A 23,492-nucleotide genomic window follows, 5' to 3' on the forward strand; every position below is an offset into this window, starting at 1 on the left:
CTCGAGGGTAACGTAAAGCGTGTGTGCTTTCTTGTTACGTGCACGGACATGTTTTTGCATCCTTGCCCTCCACCCGTCCCCCCTCCCTCTTTTGTTTTGTTATTTTTCTCTTGTTTGCTGGCACGTAGTGGCGGCGCAGCAGGCGCATGCTATGTCTGATGTGGCGTGTGGCTACCAGCTAGTACCCCAAGAGGACCCCGACGACTCGACGGATACCTTCTTCTTCACAATGGAGGACCGCATGTATGTCTGTTGATGACCCTGCTATCTTTACCTTGACTGTAATAGAAACATCTTTGTATGCTTGTTTGGCTATCTGCTGAGATGCATTTGCTTAGATTGCGGAAGATGCTTTGGGACACCTGTCCACCTTTTGTTCGTTGCTGCTTGCCTCTCCGCATTGCATGTAATACGTTGTTTGCTTGTCAGCAAAGAACATATCAGTGCATACAACTCAACTGACATGATCGAAATACTGAAGATGATCACAAAGGGAAGCCTGCTTGTGTATTTTTCTGCATTGACAAACAGAAGAGGCATGCTTTACTATCTGTCTGTTGAAATTAACCCAGCCATGTCCACTGATATTGAAGCAGTGCTTACATTAGGCAGCGAAATGTATTATGGCTGTAGGATGCATTGGGTTAGATATTTCATCTCGTCCAAGTATCTCAAGGGGCCCATGTCGGTATTGATGCCTGTCTCACTGACACATGGAGGGCTACAACTCTTGGAACTGAACAGTCGCTTCGCTTTTGCTGTGCTTAAGTTAGTTTGGATTTTGTGCAGTGAGGTTCCAGATGTGGGCAGCTTAAGAGTTCTATGCTGCCCTTTTTTTTCTTTCTGATTCTTTAATTCTACTCACTACATGCCATGATGTAGGTTAGTGGGCTAGTAATCTTCCACGGTACCTACGGAACGCTAGCCTCCAGCATGTGCTGCATTATCTCCATTGTTCTTAGCCATTTCTAAGTATAGATATTGCCGTGAATTGCACTTTCTCCATGGAATACATTGTGGCCAAGTTTAAGAGGGTGGAGGAGCTGATTATAAAGCTTTAGTGCTTTTTCATGGGTTCTTACATGTGGCCTTGATATGGTGCCGTGCTTCTTGTGCTTCTCTCTTGTATGTGGTGCAGCAGTTCAAGGGCAGGCAATGGGCATTTCTTCGTGCCATATTTGGCGCAATGAATTAAGGGATAAATGTGCAGTGCAGTCATGTACAGTCTTTTTTGAAAGTTTAAGGACACTTCTGAATAGTAACGAGGTCTGTGAGCAGTTCCATCTGCAGGGCTTCTGTAGTGGTGCACCTGGTGTTTTAGAAGAATGTTAGGTGTGCTGTTCGCAAAAATTAGGGCTTTGGAGCAGTAAAATTTTTCTTCCACAGAGGCTCCCAGCTAGGTGGCTGTGCGGCAGGTACTGCCACAGGCACAGTGATTTTAGGATATTTGACAAAGACTGTACATTTGCATTGAAGACCCCCATGAACAATTACAGGCAAACGAACAGCAACCCCACAGCATGACACTGCTGTAGTTTGTTTGCACTTAAGTCCTTGTGGGGCTAGCGAACTACTAGCACGGGAAAAGGTTGCACATTTATTTGATTCGTTCCTGTTGGGTTTATCTTTGGCAGTGTGTAAAGTCTATGAATGATTCCCTTATTGTTAGGAATGAAGTAGGTCACTGACCATAGTAAAAAAATTTTAAAAATGACATTTTGAGATTTGATCGAATCCACTATTCACAATCACCGGTATTATGGACAATGGATCCGTACAGATCTGAAATATTTTGTTTACCTGCTTTGTTCATAATAGTTGTACCTGAGTAGACGGCACTCCACTGAACTCTTGACTACATAGCTGAGCGATATGGCAGCCATGACGTCATGTGCACAAGTTATTGAAAACCGAATTTTTAAGGATACTCACATCTTTTAACAGCGTAGTCACATAATATTTCAGACTGTTCATTTTTTTTTAGATTAAATGAAGGTCTGGTACCTCTATATCTTAGAAAATATACTGGCAAACCTCAGAGTGCCCTAAATAATTTAATATTGTAGCTTTATTACAGCCAGTTTCGGTTTAGTTTTTGCTGTGTTTGGATATCATGATGCAGGAGGTGGTTATGGGAAAGCAGGACATTTTGAAGATTACCTTGGTTCCATCAAGCTTAGTTTTATTTGCGTATTCAACCCTCTGTTTTCTGTGGCTATGTTTGAAAGACTTTCACTTTGAACATTGACCAACAAGCCAAAATCACCATCTTGTTGTGCACAAAGTATTCAGGTCACAAACGCACAGGGTAAAAAAAAAATCTAAGATGGTATGTCACATGACATTTAAGCATAGTGAAAGATCATTAAAGAATTTTCCTGGAAGAATAGTGCCCATCATGTAGAATACAGAAGCGATAGTTTTCAGCTATTTCACACATTAGTGAGAGTGCTGAGAGTGGAAGAAAGCATTCATCATCGTCATCATTAGCCTATTCATGTTCAGTGCAGGACAAAAACCTCTCCCAGTGATCTCCAGTTACCCCAGTCTTGTGGCAGGTTGCATAATCTAGTGGTGTAAGGAAACATGCACTACTTACTCTATTCGGGAAGCATAAAATTTCATAATGATGCTGCTAGAAAGAAAACTGGTGCAGCCACTAGATCAATATGGCTGTTCAACAAGCCTGGGAATCATGGGCAGTACATGTATTTGTCTAATCTTCGTCCTTCTTGTTTCTTGTTCTGTACCTAATGTTGTTATAGTATCATGTTTGCTCTATGGTAATGATCATGATTTGCTCTCTAAATACAGCCATTGTATTGGTTTCAGAACATTACAAGTAAAAAAAGAATTCTTTCACCTATTTAAAGCAGTAACCCATGTTGAGTGCCACTGCCCAAAAGCCACCCAAATCTTTAAAGTATTCATACCTAATTAGTACTTAAGCATTTGAAATTATATAACAGAATGGAGCAGCTGTCAACAGAAAACACTCCATTGCTCTAAATACATGTGCAATTATCTCACAACATAAAAAAAAAAATTATGGGGTTTTACGTGCCAAAACCACTTTCTGATTATGAGGCACGCCGTAGTGGAGGACTCTGGAAATTTCGACCACCTGGGGTTCTTTAACGTGCACCTAAATCTAAGTACACAGGTGTTTTCGCATTTCGCCCCCATCCAAATGCTGCTGCCGCGGCCGGGATTCGATCCCGCAACCTCGTGCTCAGCAGCCTAACACCATAGCCACTGAGCAACCGCAGCGGGTTATCTCACAACATAGCTGACCCACAAATAACAGTAAAATAAGTTGGAGCTTGCTTTCTTAATGAACCTATGCTAAGTTGTGGTAACATTTTTGCACTGCCCACTGTTTCTATTGTGGCCGAATAACTGCAGAACCAGGTTTTCCTCTTGCGATTTTAGTGGGAAAGTGTGTGGCAGGAAGCTTGGCACAGGTTGGTCGTAATGTGGTCATCACTAAAAGCTATACCATGAACCAAGTGCCGCCCCGAATGGTCTGACATCCATGTCGAGGCCCTTTTCCTAATCTTTAAAAAACGATTTTCACAGTGCAAGTAGACAGGACATAAAGACGCACAAATGATGTGCAGGGACACATCAATGTGTCCGTGTACTCCATGCGCCCGGGATTGAAAGGACGTTGCACATCCGTTGCCCTAGCCATGAGCCGTGCTGGCTAACATCCAGGGCTCTATCCGGTATGCATGCAGAAATGCCCAAGAAAATGGATGGGAGGATGGCTGCTGCAGTTGATGAATGGTAGTACACTGCATGCATTATATGGAGGAGAAGGGATTGGCAGGAGCATCTGCAGCAGCAGGCATTTGGTGTGCTACTACACCATGGACCCAAGCACAAGGGGGGTTGGATGCTCCCGCATTTAACCGTGCGTGGCTTAGCCGTGTCTAGGGAAAAGGAGGTTTAGGCTGCCGCTACGGCAACAATTTCCCTTGCGGTGCCCCAAATGCACCTATTGAGGTGGGGAAGGAAGCCTTCAGGTTGGGGTACCCCTATCCAAGCATTGAGGTCCTATAATGGCCGAGCACCAGGCTGGGAGCATGCCTGTGTCTATTTTACCGGTTGGTCCCCAGCACTTGCCTCTCACAGCCGTGGCGGATGCTCTTCAACAAGGCTGTTTTCCCTTTGGAAAGGGGCGTTTGTCCCCAACCTGGGGGTGTCCCCACCTCAGTAGGTGCATTTGGGGCACCACATGGGAAATTGTTGCCATGGGAGTGGGCCAAAGCTCCTTTTTGTTGTGCTCGCGAGGGTTGCAACAGGAATTTAGGGCGCCACTTCTTTCCCAAGCGTGTCGCCCCTGAAGGAAGCTGAATGCCAGGCACTTGTGCCCATTTGAACGGTGCAACTGACCACCGTCAGTTGCACTTTGCTCCTTGAGAAGGCAGGACGTGTGTTGTGTGAGCTTCTGAACAACACTTTGCAATGTGGCGTACGTGGTTTAGATCATGGATCCGGGACCTCAAATAGGTGTGACATATTCTCTCACATTTACCACTTAATCGGCACTGAGTTGTTTTATCCACTTTCATTTCCCTTTTTCTTATTATTTCCACATTAAAAATATATAGAATTCTTAATTTCTTTTATGGTTTCCACACCTTTGTTGTCTGTTCACAGAAATGTGGCGATGGAAATTTGAGGCAGTGTTGCAACATGTATACATATTTGAATTGTCTTTCTACCCTTTCTTGCCCAAAAGGCCTCCTGTAGTTATTAGTTATTTGTTGCCTCCTGTTGTAGCCCCAGACAGGGGGCCAGAATGAAATGTTTTGCTCTCTCTCTGTAACACTTCCACTTATGTGTTGTCAGCGAAGTTCTTTGTTAGTGCTGAGCATCAGGTAGTTGACGTGATAATTTATTTGTGACTAGGCTGCTTTCTTGTTTACCTCGGTTGTCTGGATTGGATACCTTTTTTTTGTTCATCTAAATACCCTGGTTGGCAGTTCATATGTATGGTATCACCGTGCAGAAATGATCTTTTGCAAACATTCATTTTCTTGCTAAAGAACCACGGGGAGTCTTGGTAAACTTGGAGCCCTCCATTATTCAGTCTCCCATAGCCCAGGTGCTGCTTCTAGTTGTAAAACTGCAAAGCTATTGTTGTCAGTTAACTGAGGTGCTCCTCGTACATTGTAGCTTCGGCAGCTGTTGACGTGATTTCACGGCTGGTTGGAAGAGTTGTCTGATGCGCATGTGGGCATAACAAACCGAGGCATTCCGAACTAAACTGATAGGAGCTCCTTGGCTAGGTGTCTGACTTGGTGTGTCGGCTGCCTAGAGTGTTCGGAGATGGAGCAGTTAATGGATGTGGTGACGGCTTGGAAGCTATGGTGATATTTTGCACTTACTCTGTGATCTGTGTGTATATTTGTGTGCACAAGGGCAATTGCAAAAGCAATAAACCTGGGAACATACTTAGACTGGTAGTCGCCAAATCTAATTTTACTGTAAGCACCACTTGCCGCGAGGTTGAGCATATCGGTTAACCCTTTATAGCCAAGCCCGAGCTGTACTTGTCCAGGCTACAGCTTCTTCTGCTTTGCTTGCCATAGTTGCGCTTGTCTACCGGGTTCTTTCTGTGCATTTGAGCTTTGCCGCTTTAAAATATTCTTCTATGCTTTGATTGCTTCTGCTGTCATCTGTTTAGATAGTTACACTTGAGTGATACGTGTGTGTTGAATGAAAGCCTCTTCTTCTTGAACAGGTGTTTCATTTATATTGCGGGTGAATGTAACAGGTAAATTTAGAATTTTGTATACTTCTCGAGTGTGAATGTAATGCAGAAGAATTTGCTTGCATAAAAAAAAGGAGGGAATTTTGTACAGTTTTGCAAAATAGCTTGGGAGTTAAAGGGTTAATTTGGGCTAGCTTGCCTGTGAGATGTGATTTGCAAGCATGTAGAGAAACAGAATCAACACAGAAAAAAGGCATAGAACAGGTGTCACAAAGCCTAAATTCCAGAGTACTTGCCAGTCATCTGTGGGGTACGAAAGTTTGTGAGCAGTGGTAAAAAAAAACAAAAAACAAAGCTGAATATCCTTGCTGCCTAGGAGAGCAGCGCAGAATCAACCCGTGCATGCATGTGTTGTCACGTGCGCACAAAACAGCACAGTAGTGCTGTTTTGCCTCAGGCCACATCCCTAGGTGGCAAGGAAATTTTGCTTTTTACTCAGTGCCTGTGCTCCATAAACATTCATCCTCACTAATGCCTTATATCTAGGGTTCATTGTCATTATTGTCGTCATCAACCTATGTAAAGTCCACTGCAAGGCAAAGGCTTCTCCGTCCAATCTCTAGTTGCCTCTGTGCTGTGCCTGCGAAATTCTTGATTTCATCACCCCACCTAGTCTTCTGCCAACCTCGACTGTGTTTCCCTTCTCTCTAGCTTTTATTTTCCCGAAATTCAGCATTCTTTTCTCCACTGATATTTCCATCAGAAATATTTGTTTTTCTGCGCATATGTTTTATCCTGAACTTTCACCGCCTTTTTCCATTTCTTTCTTTGGTGAATACCTTATTCATTAGTTTTCGTGACACCGAAACAAGCTGTATAGCTGCAGTTGCATCAAATTGACAGAACAAGAAAGTTTTAGAGAAGCTGTCCAGCAGGAGCACAAGACTGTATGGCGATGGGATTATGCAAGAATCATGAGGCTTTATTTGTAATATTATGCAGGCACAGAGCTTCAGCGCATAATACAGAAAGAGAAATGACTAGGTAGGTGCGACACTGCATTACCGTAAGTGAATTTTTCCAATTCATCCACTGCAATGGCTGCAGTGCAAAGACTGCAAGGACACAATTTAGGGCTTCAATGCCCACTCTGTATACACCCCCCTGCCTCACTCCGCATTTTGTCACAGTGACAAGTAAAATTGATGCAAATAAGAAAAAGAAGTAAACGTTGCTTTTGTGGCAGAATGGCACGTGACCTTGACATTGCCTGGCTCATTGCATCATAGCATACGGGGGCTGGCAGCCATGTGCCAAATTGCCGTGTTAGTTCGGCTGAATATGCTTTCACTGGCCCTTTTCGACGAAAACTTAATTCTGGAAAAAGAAGTACCACTTATTTCGTTTCATCTTTTCTTATGTAAACCGAAAACACCGAATCCCGGTTACAGCAAGCCTGCACCAGCACGTTATATTTGTTATCTAGGTGCTCGTGAATTGTAAAAATGCATGCAAATAATTATTCTTAAGTATAGACTGCTGCTTTAACTCGATGGCTATGTCGTTATGTTGCAGAGCACAAGGTTTCATTCTCCACATTCCAACGGGGACACAATGCAAGGACGTTTGTATAGTTGAGGGCTAGTTATAGAAATCCAGGTGGTTAAAGATAGTTAAAAGGCCCCGCAACCTCTACTACAGTGTCCCTCACAGCCGCCTTCCGTTTTGGCTCATCACAAATCCCATAGTTTGATTTGATTTCGATATAAGCGAATGTGTGCTTTCATGTCCTCTTCAAGAAAAGTAAAGAGTGGCCTCGTTTACTCCTTCATTTGCTGCAAACCATATCAAGCCTTTAGTTCCTTTTCAGGTGCAGAGTGAAGGAAAGTGTTTAAACAGTTCCTCACCAAGCCTCATGAGAAATTTCGGTTATTAATACAGCTCTCCCTCTGCCTCGACTAGTTTGTAGGTGACATTCCTTACCTGCCTTCTCCGATACCAGAGCCGAGAAGCCGTGCCATGTTAACATCACGAGCTCTGCCTCATCTTTCTTTTTTCTGTTTTTCATTTCACATTTTGCGAAGTCAAGTGCTATAATCAGTGACGTTTACAGCAGCGCACTTTACGTAGAGGCATTTATATGTGCGACCTTCATTCTCTAGCAGGAAGTGGGGTTCCCCTAAGAGGAAGGATGCATGGGATTTTGCTTGAAACTGCAGTTGTTCTTGTGGCATGCAGCTGTTTGATGCTTTGCAGACACGATTGTCAGCGTGTGATCTGTGCACCATGCTTGGCTATTTTCGATGCTCAAACCTGGTGAGGGGCTGTTTTGGACGCAGTACAAGCTAGGACTTTTTTTTTTGTGCTTCCTGTGCAAAGCCACATCAAATGCGAGACTTGCCTTGCTCTTGGAACTGACAACTCATTGCTGCTTTCTGTGTGAAGATCCTAAGTGGATATGGTCCTTCGGGAATGCATGTTGAAAAGAAGGCGGCGTCCTTACTGGGTATTACATGGGCAACCTAATTGCCCGACAATGTTTTCAAAGCTGTATGAGGGTTGTTGCATACTTCATTTGCGTTTTTGCATGCCTGTGTTGCGGGGTGAGAGAGGCTTTGTCTTTTGAATGCACTGTTTTTACTATCTCGAAACAGTCCCAAAACCTGTGACATTTGAAATGTTTCTGAAACATTATAGAGTTGACTCATCACTGTGATCGTGTTTTCTGGTTTTTAGATGAAATGGCTTTGATAAGTAGGTGCCACTATAAAAGATTCCAGGATTGCAAGCTCATTGCCTTTAAATATTGCGGTGCTTGTTTTGTTTTTTCTGTATGGCAAACATCGCTAGGTGTTTGGGATCAAGCATGCCGGTACGGCCCGTGCATGCGTGGCTGTCTTGCAGTTAACCCTTGCGTCTCTCCCTCATTATCATGAACAGGCTGTTCAAACTCACTGAAGGCTTCTCCAAATGATTTCCTTCGAGTTACCCTTGTTGTGTGTCAGCCAACTACATCTAATCTTCACTTTTTCCTGGCTGCATTTTCTACCACAGCAGTGGCGGTGGCTCTTTTGCTTCTGAGCACAAGGTCATGGGCTCGACTCTAGGCTGTGGTGGCTGCATTCCGTTAGGGGTGTAATGCAAGAATGCTTGTACTATCAGATTTAGGTGCACGTTAAAGAAACCCGGGTGGTCCCAATTAATCCGGAGGCCCCACCACAGTGCTCCTCATAGCCTGTGTGTTGCTTCAGGACATTAAACCCCACAGTTAAAGTTCATTTCGTAGGGTGCGGGGCGCATTTTCCTTTCCTTGGCACCCATTTTGCTACTTTAATGGGCCAGCAGTCATTTGGTCTCTTCCATTCCTTCCTCTTAGCCTCGACTAGAATATCAGCCACCCCTGTTTTCATTCAGCTGGCCGTTCACACGTGGAGTCCTTCATTTTCATCTTTCATATTTTTTGAAACTCGAGGAGATGGTGTGGAGGAAGTATTGGGTGTTATTATTAAAAAGGAAACTGGGGGTCAAGTCTGCATGTTGTGTTCCGTAAGCCCAAAGTTTGGTATTCTCCTGGTAACTTTTTAAAACGAATTAGACAGCCAATGGCTTCTTTTCAGACACAAACCTATCTAAACAAGCTAAATCACTCACAGGCATATATAATAGAGAGCTGTTCAGAAGTTATGTGACAAATTAATTTGTGTAAATCCTTGTTGGCTGGCATTAGTTATACTTTTGAAAGAAACAACGTAAACAAAATCAACAAATAGAGACATGTTTGGCACTCTTCTATACTTTGCTCTGCACACTTTTTGTAACGAGTAGAAAAGTATATTAATGCACATGAGCATGCTTCACAAGACTTGAACTTCTTTTCGTCGTCCTGCAAGCCCTTGTTGACATACATTGTCATGTGCATTTTAAGCATTTCTCTGTATCCTATACCGGTCGGGTGTTTCATCTCTTTGTCTGTTGTCCTTTCTTTACTGTTTTATGCCATATACTCTCGCAACAAAATCAGTGGGACAGCAACTAATCTGATCTTCCACCCTTGTTTGAACATAACCTGGTTGAGTAAATGTGCTTTCAGTGTTACAATTGCTATTTGCATTGCAGAGCAATGTCAGCATCGTGTTCACTTCCTAGTGCAGTACCACAATTTATGTGCGTGTGACATGCAGGAAGTGCGATATCACGGGCCATTGGTCGTACTCGCATAACGGCGAGTAAAAAAAACGAGACAAGCTCTGTTTCTCTGGCGGCCAGCAGGTGCTGAATATATTATATATGCCAGTTTGTGCTTGAGTGCTCAGAGAAAAGAAAGAGTTCATATTCATATATGAATAATATAACTAATCTAATATATCTTGGCCACTTGCTCACACAAGGTGGGCAGCATTCATTAGTTTTATGTCACATGCATTTAATATCCTTTACGAAAGAGGCAATCTTCGGGGACAGATAAGCTCTAACTCAGTTTTGATAAATCTTCTTTGGTGTGCAAAAGTGGGTATTGCCGAGCTTTACTCGACAACAAAAGACCTTATTCATATTGTGGTCTATCTTCCACTACTGCCCTGAATTCAACATGCTCCCTATCGACCCATACTGTACCTCACTAATTGCTGATAGCTGCGTTCCAATATGCAGTCTTGATACCCGATGAAAAAGTAAACTCCCAACAAGCTTTATGAGCATGTCTAAGCAGATGGCTGCATTGACGGCTATCAGCGATTGGGAAGTTATGACCAGTGCATTTGGAGATCAGTCAGTTGTGTATATTCATGTACGACGTCCTGCACAATCCAGGGGCATGACAGTGACTTCTGGCAGCGTGGTCATCCAGAAGGACGACAGCAACCTCATTGGCATCAGCATCGGGGGAGGTGCCCCCCTCTGCCCTTGCCTCTACGTTGTGCAGGTGAGCAGTTGGGGGCAGAGGGGAGATCACATGTGGAGCATCACCCGAGTTATTGTAAAGCAGCGAGCCATTAGCCCTTTTTTTTGGTCCGGTGAACCTCTTGGATGGCGGCATATGATTGCAGTATAAAACCGACAGTCGCCGTGTACACCTAAGCACCCAGCCCATGCGTAGGTCTGGTGATGTTTCATTTCTGTTTATGTTAGTACTTTAAGTGTGCTAGTATTAGGTTGTAACTAAACTTCCCTACAATAACACGTTATGGGCAATGTAGGCATGCATAACAATTTAATAAATAAGTAAATAACAAGTTTTCTCCTCATGATCTAGCAGAGTGTTAATATTAACTTTACTTGAGGTGCAAAGGAAGTGTTTAAGGCAAAAGCTAAGTACATACTTAGAAGCATTTTGCAGAAGCACCAGCTTCTGCTTTGCTATGTAAAGATGACTGATAGCATCCCAGATATAAAATACTCAAGAAAATTGCAAATACTATATCATCAGTTATCTTTCTTCCTGCTACACTCTCTTAACTTGGCCACAGTGACCTTTTACCATAAGAGTCTAGGAATCGATAAATCAGATATAGTAAATCACTCAAAACACTTTGTGCTTGGCCTGGCCTGAACCTGGAAATCACCTGGCCTGAACTGATTTTTTCCATTGGCACAGGTGTTTGACAACACGCCGGCTGCCCGGGACGGAACACTGCAGTCTGGCGATGAGATTGTGGGCGTCAACGGGACTGCCGTCAAGGGCAAGACCAAGGTCGAGGTTGCCAAGATGATCCAGGGTGTCAAGGCAAGTGGCAGGAAAAAATGTCTTGGTGCAGGGGATGTAGTGCTCATTCATATGAAACTTCACTCTCACACAGTGCAGTCCTTTGCCCAGCCTTGGCTCTTAAAAATGAAATAACAACTCCTTGCTTAATGCCATTAATTTTAACATCATCAAATTTTATGGTTCTATGATGTGCAACTCTCCTGGCAGCGCTTAGGTTGATCTGTAACTTCTTGAAAAACTCACATGTTTAAATGCCAAGAACCACCTTGCATTACATGAAGGCTGTTGCTGCAGGCATGCTTATGCTGCACTGGAGACAACTGAAAACAAAGCTATGATGGATCATGGTGCAGTTTTCTATTCCACACCTTATGGGTCAGCATTTTGTGGTTCCTTTTGCATGTGGCCTATATAGTATTAGTGTGCAGGCAGAGACTTGCTGTGAAGAATTAGCGTGCTGTGTCGAACAGCATTTTGGAAAAAAGCTAAAGAAGGGAGGTTGCCTGTTAATTGAGCATTGAAACTCAAGTTGGTGATACATTGTGGTTTAGAAAACTTGGTTAGCTGGCGAGTTGTGCAGGTGCCGACATGTTGTTGTTGATGGGACAAACCTGTCGGGAATACTCCTTGGTACTTGATACCATCATGATTGGAGAGGCGTAGGGACGACAGAAGAGGGGAATGCTTGTGTATCCATACTACCCAGATTTAATTGTAAGACCCAGTAATGCGGCATGGGAACATTGTTGTAGTAAGTGGTCTATTTTATCATGGAACAAGCACAGAAGTTCAGCAGTGTAGCAGCTGCTCATTACTACATCCAAGTATTGTTAAAACAAGTCATGCTGTAATAAGCAGCTTCGATTGTACAAAGGCTTATTTTTTTTTCAAGGGCTGATCGATCATAAGATAAAGAGCACAGTGAAAATCAAAACTTTTTTATTTGAAACATTTAGATACACTTTCCAGCTACTTTTCTACATAGTCGCCACTAGGATTGAGTCATTTGTCACAGCGTTGTTCCAGCTTTCCCGTACCCTCATCATAGAAGGCAGCCGGCTGTGCTTTCAGCAAATTCTGTATGCTGGACCGTGGCCACACCCGTCACTGGCTCGAAAAGCGATTCGTGCACTAGTGCGGTACTTGAAGTGCACGGGCTTAACAGACCGTTTATAGTGTCCTTGTGTATGGTGTCGCTCCCACACGTACTCAGTGCTTCCTCTCTCCCTTTCTTCCTCTTTCTATTCCCCTTTCCCCCACCCCCAGTGTAGGGTAGCAAACCGGATGCTGTTCTGGTTGACCTCCCTGCCTTTCCTACCCTTGTTTTCTCTCTCTCTCTCTCTCTGTATGCTGGTCTCCAGCTTGTTGTCTGAGTCGAACTCCTGTCTCCCTAGCCAGTGTTTCATGTGAGCAAAGAGATGGTAAACAGGGAGTCGGGTCAGGGCTATGTGGTGGCTGATCGAACACTTCCCATTGAAAACGATGCAGGAGCTTCTCCGTCACAGTACCACTGTGTGGCTGCACATTGTCATGAAGAAGGACAATGCCTGATGACAGCATTTCACTTCGCTTGTTCTGAATTGCCTTTCATTGATGTTCAAGAGTTATGCTGTATGAGGCTGCAGTGATCATCGTGCCATGTCCCCATGAATTTCACCAGAACACCATTGCTGTCCCAGAACACAGCAGCTTTCTGCTGGAGATGGTTTGCCTAAACTTCTTTGCTTTCAGAAAGTCAGAATGCATCCACTGTTTGGATTGCTCTTTTATGTCTTCACTTTCGAAATGGACCCATGTCTCTTCCTCTGTGATGATTTTTGTTTTAAAAAAAAGTTTTTTTCATCATGGTAGCGCTGGAGAAATGTTAAGGCTGCACCCATTAGCTGTGTTTTGCGATGGTTGGTCAGCACCTTGGGGACCCACCTCGAACAGAGTTTGCGGTACTGTATTGTCTCACAATGGCATTGAGGGCTGACCGTGAAATTTCACGAAATGAATCACTCAACATAGAAATTGTAAACCAACAATTTTCTCTAATTGCCAGATCCACTCGCTAAGCAGGATCGTCGGTTGACCCTCGCTTCCTTCCCTGCCCGCCTGCGTCATGAATGTCTGTATGTCCTGCTTCAAAGTTCTTGCACCATTGCCGCACTTTGCTGTCACTCATGAACGTTGTGCCATACACATACTGATTCGTCGGATGAATTTTGGCTGCATAGCACCCCTCAGTATGCAGAAATCGAATGGTGGCACGCTTCACACGTAGTGGGAGACTGTATTGTTCGAGGCATGTTTATGTGCTTATTGCGCGCTCAGAATTGACAACCGCGACCTCGCGCGATCGACTGGCATACTAGAGAAACAGCGCAAGACAGGGCCATTGAATTTTCACTGTGGATTACATTTCACGACCGATAGGACCTTGAAAAAAACAATAACCTATATATATATATATATATTTTTTTTAATCGCATTAAAGATTTTTAATATTCATGTAGGCCTCATTTTTAATGCTCAGAGGGCTGTTGGCATGGCACCACTAGTGTTGGCATGACTTGGCAGCATTCATGTTCCTTGTGGCGTTGTTTCTCTTGCCAAAGGTTATACACTCATGCAAACAAACTCATGCACACTGCACTCTGTGGCATAATGACTTTGAGACCTGCAAGCACATGCTGCATTTTATTGCTAGGTTTCAAGGTATCTGATGTCATAATTGCACTTTGATGCAGCAGGAATAGGGCTGCACTGTTTAAGAATTGTGGGGCACCCTTAATTAGTTTGTGCATGCGTGAAGTTTGTTTTAACATGTGGTATGCACAGAACTAGAACTGTGGTATGACAATTCCACCTGGTAATCTTGTTTTCGCAGGTAATGAAATTGTCAAACGAAAGGAAGCTGAGGTGAAATGGTTATGGGATTGCAGTATAGGGAAACGTAGAGGATACTGCTCTCAGTACTGTGCAGTAATAAGCCAATGCTGCTTTGAAAATGGCATCATAAAGAGTATATCTTACGACGAATGCATGCATGGGGGGGTGAGCATTCTTTTGTAAGATTTAGAGCTGCAATGCTATGTTAAGCATGTTTTATACATGTATTATAAATCTCTTTCTATTTTTGAAAAGTACTGTATATTCATAAATTTCAAGCAATATTTGCATTCTTGTCTCTCTTCTTTTATTGTTACCAGTCTAAGAAAGTGCTGTGCGTTATATTCAAAACCATGCTCTAATAGTGCCAGACTTCATTCTTCTTTTTGCAAGTTTTGTGCTTTAAAAAAAAAGAAAGCCAGCATCTGAATTGCAGGAGGTGCAAGTTGAGGAACAATGAGATAATTTTAATAGAGAGTTAACAGATAACTCTAATCTAGAGAGTTGGGTACAGTGAGGCAGTACAGTAGGGACGGTTTATCTATGAGCTAAGTCTACTTGCACAATGGTCTATTACGAGGAGGTGTATGTCCACACAGCCTTACAACGTTTGCACAGTTTCCTTGCTGCAGCCTGTTAGAATGCCAGTGCATGGGGAGATGGCCCTTCGCAAGCATGCCTTGCAATAGTGGATAACCGAAGGGCATTATTATAAACCCGTGCATACTATATTGCCACATTTTCCTTTGAAGTTTCCACAACAAACTTTCTGACCTTCATAAAATTTTGTGAGTTGTTGATAGCCTTCGTTACATTATAGTGGTGTGCTCATGGAAATGCGGTACTTTGTATTTTTGTATTTAGACAATGTACAGTAGAACCTTGTTGATGCTATCCCGTTTCGTACGATTTTCCGGCACCAACATTCGCTTTAGAGAACTGAAAAAAATTACCCAGCACAGATGTACTCCCGATAGTAATAATAATAATATACTCCCAAATACACTCCCAAACACACTCTTTCTGCTCCAGATTTTAGTAGATTGCCAAATTGTGATCCTATGAGACGTTTTCCTGCCTCTAGATCCCGTGTAAGCATGAAAGTTCGAGGCACATGTGATCGAGGGCAGTAGGTGCGCGCAACAGCAGCTTTCCTGCAGTACTTGCCTGCCCATTTGATGCGGAAATTCCGCCACACACTCAATTCCCTCTTCCGGTACCAGCAAATCTCCTCGCAGGTCATCGCATGGCACCGAATTTCCACAAGAAGCTTATTGCTGCCAATGCATTGCGATAAGCGCCTTCACCTGTCTGTTCCACAGCATGTTTGTCATACTACCGTTGAAAGTGTACTGCACAGTTTTAGTAGGCCATAAACCAAACCTGCTGCCGTTCGTCGCAGTAGGCAGTGCAAAATGAGCATCGCGTTTCGCACTGGCTGCATCGTATTCCTGCCATGCCCACCAGCTGGATTTCATTGTTTCTCGTCGCCGTTTTAAACGACAGTGTGCTCGTCGAGCCCCACGAGCTCGACGTGTTTTGGTGTCTCGTGCTGCAATGATTCTCACCAAGTGAGCACGTCAAAACTTCCTGCCAAAATGCTCCATCCGAAGAAGTTGCTGACGCAGGCCAAATTTGAGGAGCGTGAACATAAGCTTTCCGAGGCTACAAAAACGACGGTAGACCTTTACAGCTGCACGGGCCCCACCAGATCAACATGCATCGGCGCCTCGTGTTGCAAGACTTCATGGAACGCTTTGTATTGCATAGATGTCAACTACAGTAGAGTCTTCTGAATTTTTTAGTGGCTTCGGATGATACGTTCTATCGGTTAGTACGTTTTCTTGCATCTTTCTTTTTTTTAGGTACGTATGAACAAGGTTCTACTGTAATGAATCTGGTGGCAGCGCATCTTTTAGCAGTGCACAGCATGGAATGACTCTAGGAAAGGAGGCAGCTAAGGAATGCCCATGGTTATCTCACTCATGTTTCGCTTCTGGTCAGGAATTGCACATTGCCACTTCCGTCGCGAGTAAGTTGATGTACTGTAATGATGCAGTGTCGACAGGTACTGCACCGTGCATGCGTTCTTTGGTGATCAAACTGGTCTTGTGCACTCCCCACCCATCCTTGCCCTGCACCCTGGCCTGCCCTCCTTTCTTTTTCCCTTTCCATTTTTTTTCTTTCCCTGGCGGTATTGGGGTCACCTGCTTGGGGGGTTCTCTCTCTTTCTCCCCCTGCACGTTCACTCCAGCAGAAAGAAGTGACCATCAACTACAACAAGCTCCACGCGGACCCCAAGCAGGGCAAGACACTCGACATCGGTGAGTTGGCAAGGAGGTCACAACTGAGCAAGTTGCTGCGAGCCTGTGGTGAAATTAGGGGCACGGGAACGGCTTGTCCTAGGCCACTTGCACTTGGGTCGCGTCTCGGCCCACAGCATTTTCACATTGCTTTAACATTGATGAGTTTGGAAGCACCTGGCTTGGTCGCAACATAGCAACATGTTTGACTGTTCAACAGGGTTTCTGATCAGTGACCACACAATGCGTCTTGTGCATTCATCATAATTACAGATGAGCACACATTACAAACGTACTAAGGATGCCCAAATTGTAGTGAAATTTTATCATTGGCAAGAATGTGATCAGCAAAATCTGGCAAGTAGGTTAGTTGGTACCTGTTCGTTTTCTTTTTGTAGTACTACAAGTACAAACATGCATGTGGAGCACATGCTGAAATTTGGTTATGCACGCGTCTGTGTTGTGTTTAGTGCAGAAAAAATTAACACTCGCAGTTTTTGTCCGCTTGAACATTGCCAACTCCCAAGTGGATAAAGCCAACACAGAGGGGTGGGGGGGAGATTGGCTACAACTAATGCTGTCACTGACGGGAGCCGCCAGACTGTGTGTACGACAAGGTTGGACAATTGTTAGTCCTGCTATGTCACGATTAAAATCAAGAAGGTGCAGTAGTCGCCTGGCTCGAGAGGCCACAAATACAGGTAGACGTTCTGAGAACAGTTATGGTCTACGACAAACTAAACCCACAGCAAAATCTAAATCGCCTTTATGTTTATGACAGGGCAACACAAGACAAGAGAAGATTGAGAAACGAATGTGTTATGCATCATAAAAAGGAAATTTGGTTGCTTGGTTTTCATATAGCAACAACAAAAAAAAAAGCAAGAGTTGGGGCTTTTAGCCATACTGACTGGGTCGATTTGGTAACTGGGACTTTTACTCAAAGGTCAGGTGGGGCCCGCTAAATTTCGGACAGTGGCAACCCAACTCGCAGTGCGTACAGCGCACAGCACCACGCATGTTTTGCCAATAAGGCACCTACAGTGTCCCTGTGCACCCTTGGTTTTATGGTAACATCAACGCGGGCACTGCGACATTGCTAGCATGGTGATGCACAAGCAGAAATAAAGCACCTGCCATTCTTTCTATCAGAGCCACTTCATTTGGTGTCCACTGTAGTTTAATTCCGATGAGAAGCTAGGATATGCATGAAATTCGCACCGCTGCTCAAACTTGTTGGGGGCTTGTCACTACTGGCAGAGGCAATGGTAGACACTTATCTCATTGAATTCTTGTAGTAGTAGAGCAGGTTTACAGGTAAGCTGCTTGTTTCTAAACAAGTGGAACATGGCAGGACAGATAAGTAGCATATTTATTCGAATATAAAGTGAAGCTTTCTTTTTTCCACTATCCTTAGTCTCGAAGTCACCCCCCACCTTATATGCGAGGCTGGTAAATTCAGTTGCTACGAGGGCAAATCAGGAAGTCTTTGCCCCTATCTTTTTAGCCAAAGTGTGTGCTGTAAGTGCGACGTCAACATGTCCATTCCCAGCGGTGGACTTTTCTTGGACCAGCCCGGCCTTATCTGCTGGTAGCTTCGTGGCACGACGCTGCTGTCAGTTATTGAAGATGGTGGTTGTGCTTCACACGTCCATGGCGTACGAGCAACGAAGTGTGATTCGATTTCTATGGAGCAAGGGATGAACGCCCATCGAAATCCACAGGGAAGCGCAGCCCACATATGGGGAAAGGTGTCTCGCTGGGAGAAGTGTGAAGTGGTGGTGTGAGTTCGCAAAAGGCCGCGAAGACTCGCATGACAGTGAGCCTTCATGGAGGCCATGTGCATTGCTGATGGACGACGACATGGCACAGGGGCATATTAAATTTAGTGCTGCGATGGGACTAATATCTGAACTGGTGTGAGGGCTATGTGGAAAAACAGTGTAAAGTACGTAGAACGGTACGTATATTTGTAATTACCTGTATGTACAGTGCAGTCCACTTATAACGATATCAATAAGTATGAAAAGTATGATCGTTATAACCGATGATCACTGTATCTGGACTGCCGTAAAAAAAAGCCGCCGAACGTACCTTTGTAGCTCCAAATTTGCCAGTTGCACTAAAGAATGGATGTTGTAGAAAGTAGGCTGTGAAAAACAAAACTTTATAGCACCAAAGATCCTGTCAAGCATTAGGTGCGCTGAAATAATCTGAAATCTGCACTTGCTTTCGCGGCAGTTTCACCTTCACAACCGCGGTATGCATAGCTTCCAGCTGCTGCACGAACACTGGTGGCAATCCTTCCGAATGCATAAAATGAATTAAGGAGTCGATCGACAACAGTGCACTTTGCATGGACATCGAGGTCGGGGCCAAGGAGCCACTGTCAATCTCGTTGTCACTGTTGCTGCTGCCGTCACTGCCGTCTCCACCGTCGCACGTTTCCATCTGTCGTGACAGCACACCTTCAGCGATCGCTTCGTCGATGATCTCATCGCAAAACGAGGCAGCACTGTCTGCAGTCAAAAACTCCGCCATCGATGCACCACCTGTGTCACTAGTAGCAACATGCTCCCAGAGCTCGGTTAAGTCGGCAGCATCCACCGTGTTGGTCTCACTATCAGTAGCGAAGGGGGGGGGGGGGGAGGGGGGGAGAGGGTGCAGGTTCGTCCTGGCACACACAGCCCGCCTTTTTGAAGCAGTTTTATATGGTGGACTGCTTACCACACACCATAGGTGAAGCGAAGAGCCTTGAAAAGGCTGATTTTCAGGTCAGGGGGCCTGTCTGCATGGCCCAACGTGCCAGGAGCTGTGCGGTCAGTGACTAAGATTAGCCACTCCAGCATGCGCCGCCGATATAAAGCCTTAAAGTTGGCTATCACACCGACGTCCAACGGCTGCAAGCTTGCCGTTGTCTTGGGAGGCAGAAACATCAATTCGACTGATGTCAGCTTCGGGTTAATGCTGTGTACACTACACTTGTCCAGTAGCAACACTACTCTTCGTCCTTGACTTTCAGTTATGCTGTCCAACTCTAGCAGCCACTCCTCGAACAAGTCGCGGGTCATCCACACATTTTTATTGCTGCAATAGCGGACGGGGATGTGCTGATTCTTGAAGCATGCTGGCTTCTTGGATCACCTGATAATGAAAGGCTTGAGACAGTGGCTCCTGTCTATGCTAACGCACTGGAACACAGTCACCCTAAGTTTAGACGGCTTCCTGCCAGGGCATGTATCTCCTTTAAAAGCGTGCGTCTTCGACGGCAACATTTGAAAAAAAAAGAGCAGTTTTGTCACAGTTGTAAATATCCTTGACCGCATAACGCCCTAGCACGCCGGGCAGCTTTGTCAATAGCCACTGCTGCTTCGCCTGCATGTCCAAGGATGCCACTTCCCCTACCACGTTTTCATAAACGATGCAATGCCGCTCTTTAAAACGCTGAATCCAGCCTCCTCCAGGCTCAAAATTTGGCTGTCCCAGAAGAAAAGTGAAGTTTTTCACCGCGCTGCTTTGTTGTTCACCTTTTTTTTTTCCCCTTTTCTCTCTCTCTTTCGGTGTGATTGTGAGCGACGCATGAGGCGCAATAACGTGAAGCAGCTGGCACCATCTTGTGGCACGTTGCACCAACTCACGATTCTCTCTGGTGTGTGGGCGATACGGGCGGGGCGAGATGCGCTGCGCGATAATGGCGGCAGATACGAACTCGCGTCGGTGAGCATCGCCTCGTCTCAGCATCATTCGTTTCAGGGAAACCAAGCAATGCTTATGTCAGGATTATTTTGCATGGCAAACGCTGTCCTGATGGCAGTATTTTGATTGTTATATTTGATAAGTGGTGAATAGCATATCGTTATATATGGTTTTTTCCCCCATAGACCTAATGCAGAAAATAAAATTGTTACTTTGACCTGATCCATTGTTATAACCGATATATCGTTATATGTGGTATCGCTATAAGTGGATTGCACTGTACCTCATTTTTGCTAATAAAAAAATGAGGGCGAAGACTGTCTGATTCATTCTCATATTTCAGTAGGGTGACAGCAACACTACGTTCTTGGTAGTCCAGATTTGAAATGACAGTGTAAATTTTAGCAACTAATAAGCCTTGGCAGGTGAGGCAGCACTGTCCTTTTGTGCATGTAGCCTGCGCCGATTATTCTGACTGTTTGGTATTTTGGCGATCCCAGCTGAGTCTGAATAATCTATCGGCTACTCCATATCGCCGCATTTTATTGTGCATAGTTAAGTTCTCATTCTTGGGTCTCCCAACTGCACCCTCACCTTATGATCTTGACTGCCCTGTAATAGAACAAATACGGTAGGCGCCTACCCAGATAGTATGGAAAAGTACCTAGGTTATTATGTCACAGCTTGGTTGTGGGGAAGAGCTCTTGGCTTTTTCTCCACTGTTCACTAGTTCTGAAAGTGTTTGTTGGTGGCAGGCTTTCAGATACTCAGAGTTATTAGTCGGGCATTCTAGCAAAACACGTGCCTTGTGGGTTTGTCATAGTTGCGCTGTGTTGTGCATGTCACACTGTGGGGACTGCCACTTCTTTTACACACATTACAACTAGAAGTAGTGCCACAATTGTCGGATTCTTAATAGATACCTTTCATAATTTGCAAGTTCGTCTCTATGCGCGGCACACTTGTCTCACTGACTAGTTGCACTAGTGATCGTTGAAATCAAGACAAAGTGCCGGCTGCACCTGCTGGCATTTGTCTCTTGTACGTGGTCTCATCACGAGAGCCACGTCAACATTTTCCATGTCATGACACAGGCAAACTGTGCTTGTGCTTGCTGTTTGCAAAAAATGTCTACGCCACCTCTAGTTGGGCGAACTGTCTCAGAGGAAAGTTAGCTTCACAATTATTAAAAGACACTCTGGTGTTGTGTTCAGTAGCCTATCAACACTGCAGGAATTGTTTCAGTGAGCTTGCTTTAAGACAGTCATGTCCTCGCCATTCCAGTTCTGAAGAAAGCCAAGCACCGCATCGTGGAAAACATGAGTTCTACCACTGCAGACGCTCTTGGCCTGAGTCGGGCCATCCTCTGCAATGGTGAGTGGACGGTGTAGCATGATAGAGGTTGGGATTGGGTGCACTCTTATGGAAAATTTGCATTCTGATATAATAAAATTAATATCCTTATCCAGACAAAGGTGTACAGTACTGACAATGCACATAGTTTCTCCGTGTATATTTTAAACTATGCTCTTAGAAAAAAACAAAGACTTTATGTTTGATGCTAAGCAGTTGTCACATTTCATCTGCAGACCTAGCTGTATTAAAATAAAGCTGATTTAACATCACTTTACTGATACTACATTCTAAAAAAAAAAGCTTACACCTTTTGGGGTGTATCTTGTTCCTAAGCAATAATAATCGAGTCTTGCTTGTGTTCCCTTGGAAACTCTATGCTCACTGCTTTCCTGTCAAGAATTTGATGTCACTCTGATAATGCACTTGCCATTCATGACCTGGAAGTACCAGGCGTGCAGCATTGAGGAAAGCCATGCACGATAGATGATAATGATTGTTCGGGGAGAAGATAAGCCTCGAAGGGTGCAAACTTATATTAGTTTACAGTGGCTGTGCAGTGCGCTATATTTAATATGGTACTGAACATGTCAGGAAACTTGGTCATTGTCATTATGTATAACTTCATAGAGGCCAGTCTTGCACATTCTTCGTATGAAATGTCCATACGAAGACCATACTTATAATTGGTTACCCTTGGGTCTGGAACGTATACTTAGAGCCTTTCATTTTCTGCTGAAAGGCTGCTTTGCCTGATTTTAACACCCAAATGCAGTTACTATCTGGTGTTTCACTATGAGGAAACGATTGTCTTGGCAGATTTATAGAATTGCTAGTTTTTTATAGCTTTCATCCACATTAGTCAACTCTAATAACAGTACAGCTGAACTCACTTATAACAATATTCAGAAGTACTACAGTAGATCAAACCCACTTATTGCATTACAGTGAAACCTCGTTAATAAACCGTAGTTGGCTGGATCTCAGAAAAAGTATGTGCTAAACTGTAGTACTGCTTAACCGAAATAGCATGAGGTCGCCCACTTACCGGTCAAAAACGGAACTCAGAGAGAATGCGATGAAAGGGGAAAAACATGCAGTATTTATTCACTTCGCTCAGCAAAAGTGTTATTTTTGTTTGATGCGCGGTGACCTAGCAGCGATGACAGCGGCCTCAAACCTACTGAAGCTGCGAGCCAAATTTTCAGCCAGCCCCGTCTTCTCGGCAAACACTTGCATGGCAGATTCCTCGTTGGGATTGCATATCCTCCGTGAACGGGCGCTGTAGCACTGCAGAAGTCGCTGGGCGCTTTTTTTTATTGCAGGGTGCTGTTCTCGCCTAGACGATTGCATTCGTGAGGCTGACGGAATGTGCAGCTTCTGCCACTGTTGAGCCTGAATCACTCGTGCTGTCGCTTTCAGTGTTGTCCTCATCACTGTCGTTAGGTGGCACTTCGGCAACAACAGAGGCAACGATGGCGAAAAGTCGAACCTCGTAGCCGGCATCTCTTCACGGTCGCATCAGCGCTACCAAGCAACTTCTTCACATTCCAAATGCCACACACCATAGTCAACAGTAGATCCCTGTTGCGTGCCACTCCGACTACTTCGTGTCACGTTCGACAGCACGAACGATGTCTAATTTTTCTTCTATGCTGAGCTTTTTTATCCAAGCTTCGGCATGACACGAGTCCTTGTTTGCACGATGCCACAACGCTCTCTGGCACGGCGCCGAAATGGTGTTGATGCTGATGTGGCTACACACACAAATGCACAGGGCGCTTGGAGGCTGTTTTTCTGATCCATGCTTTCAATCTCAGGCTTGTTCTGCCTGGCGACC

The 23,492-nt window shown here is 44.5% G+C and overlaps 1 protein-coding gene across 3 annotated transcripts in view; it reads left to right on the plus strand.

The window, feature by feature from the left end:
- PICK1 (protein interacting with PRKCA 1) overlaps nt 1–23,492 on the plus strand; it is a 52,337-nt gene that overhangs the window by 1,689 nt on the left and 27,156 nt on the right. For 2 of the 3 annotated variants that reach the window (XM_050185416.3, XM_050185417.3), the window contains exons 2-6: nt 129–243; nt 10,532–10,643; nt 11,316–11,444; nt 16,555–16,624; nt 21,584–21,673. In XM_050185416.3, coding sequence (XP_050041373.2) covers nt 152–243; nt 10,532–10,643; nt 11,316–11,444; nt 16,555–16,624; nt 21,584–21,673 — 493 coding nt within the window. In that variant the 5' untranslated portion in view covers nt 129–151. The remainder of the gene's footprint in view (nt 1–128; nt 244–10,531; nt 10,644–11,315; nt 11,445–16,554; nt 16,625–21,583; nt 21,674–23,492) is intronic. The other variant, XM_050185419.3, reaches the window with a different exon arrangement.

Source organism: Dermacentor andersoni, chromosome 8, assembly GCF_023375885.2.
Source record: "Dermacentor andersoni chromosome 8, qqDerAnde1_hic_scaffold, whole genome shotgun sequence".
Taxonomy (NCBI): domain Eukaryota; kingdom Metazoa; phylum Arthropoda; class Arachnida; order Ixodida; family Ixodidae; genus Dermacentor; species Dermacentor andersoni.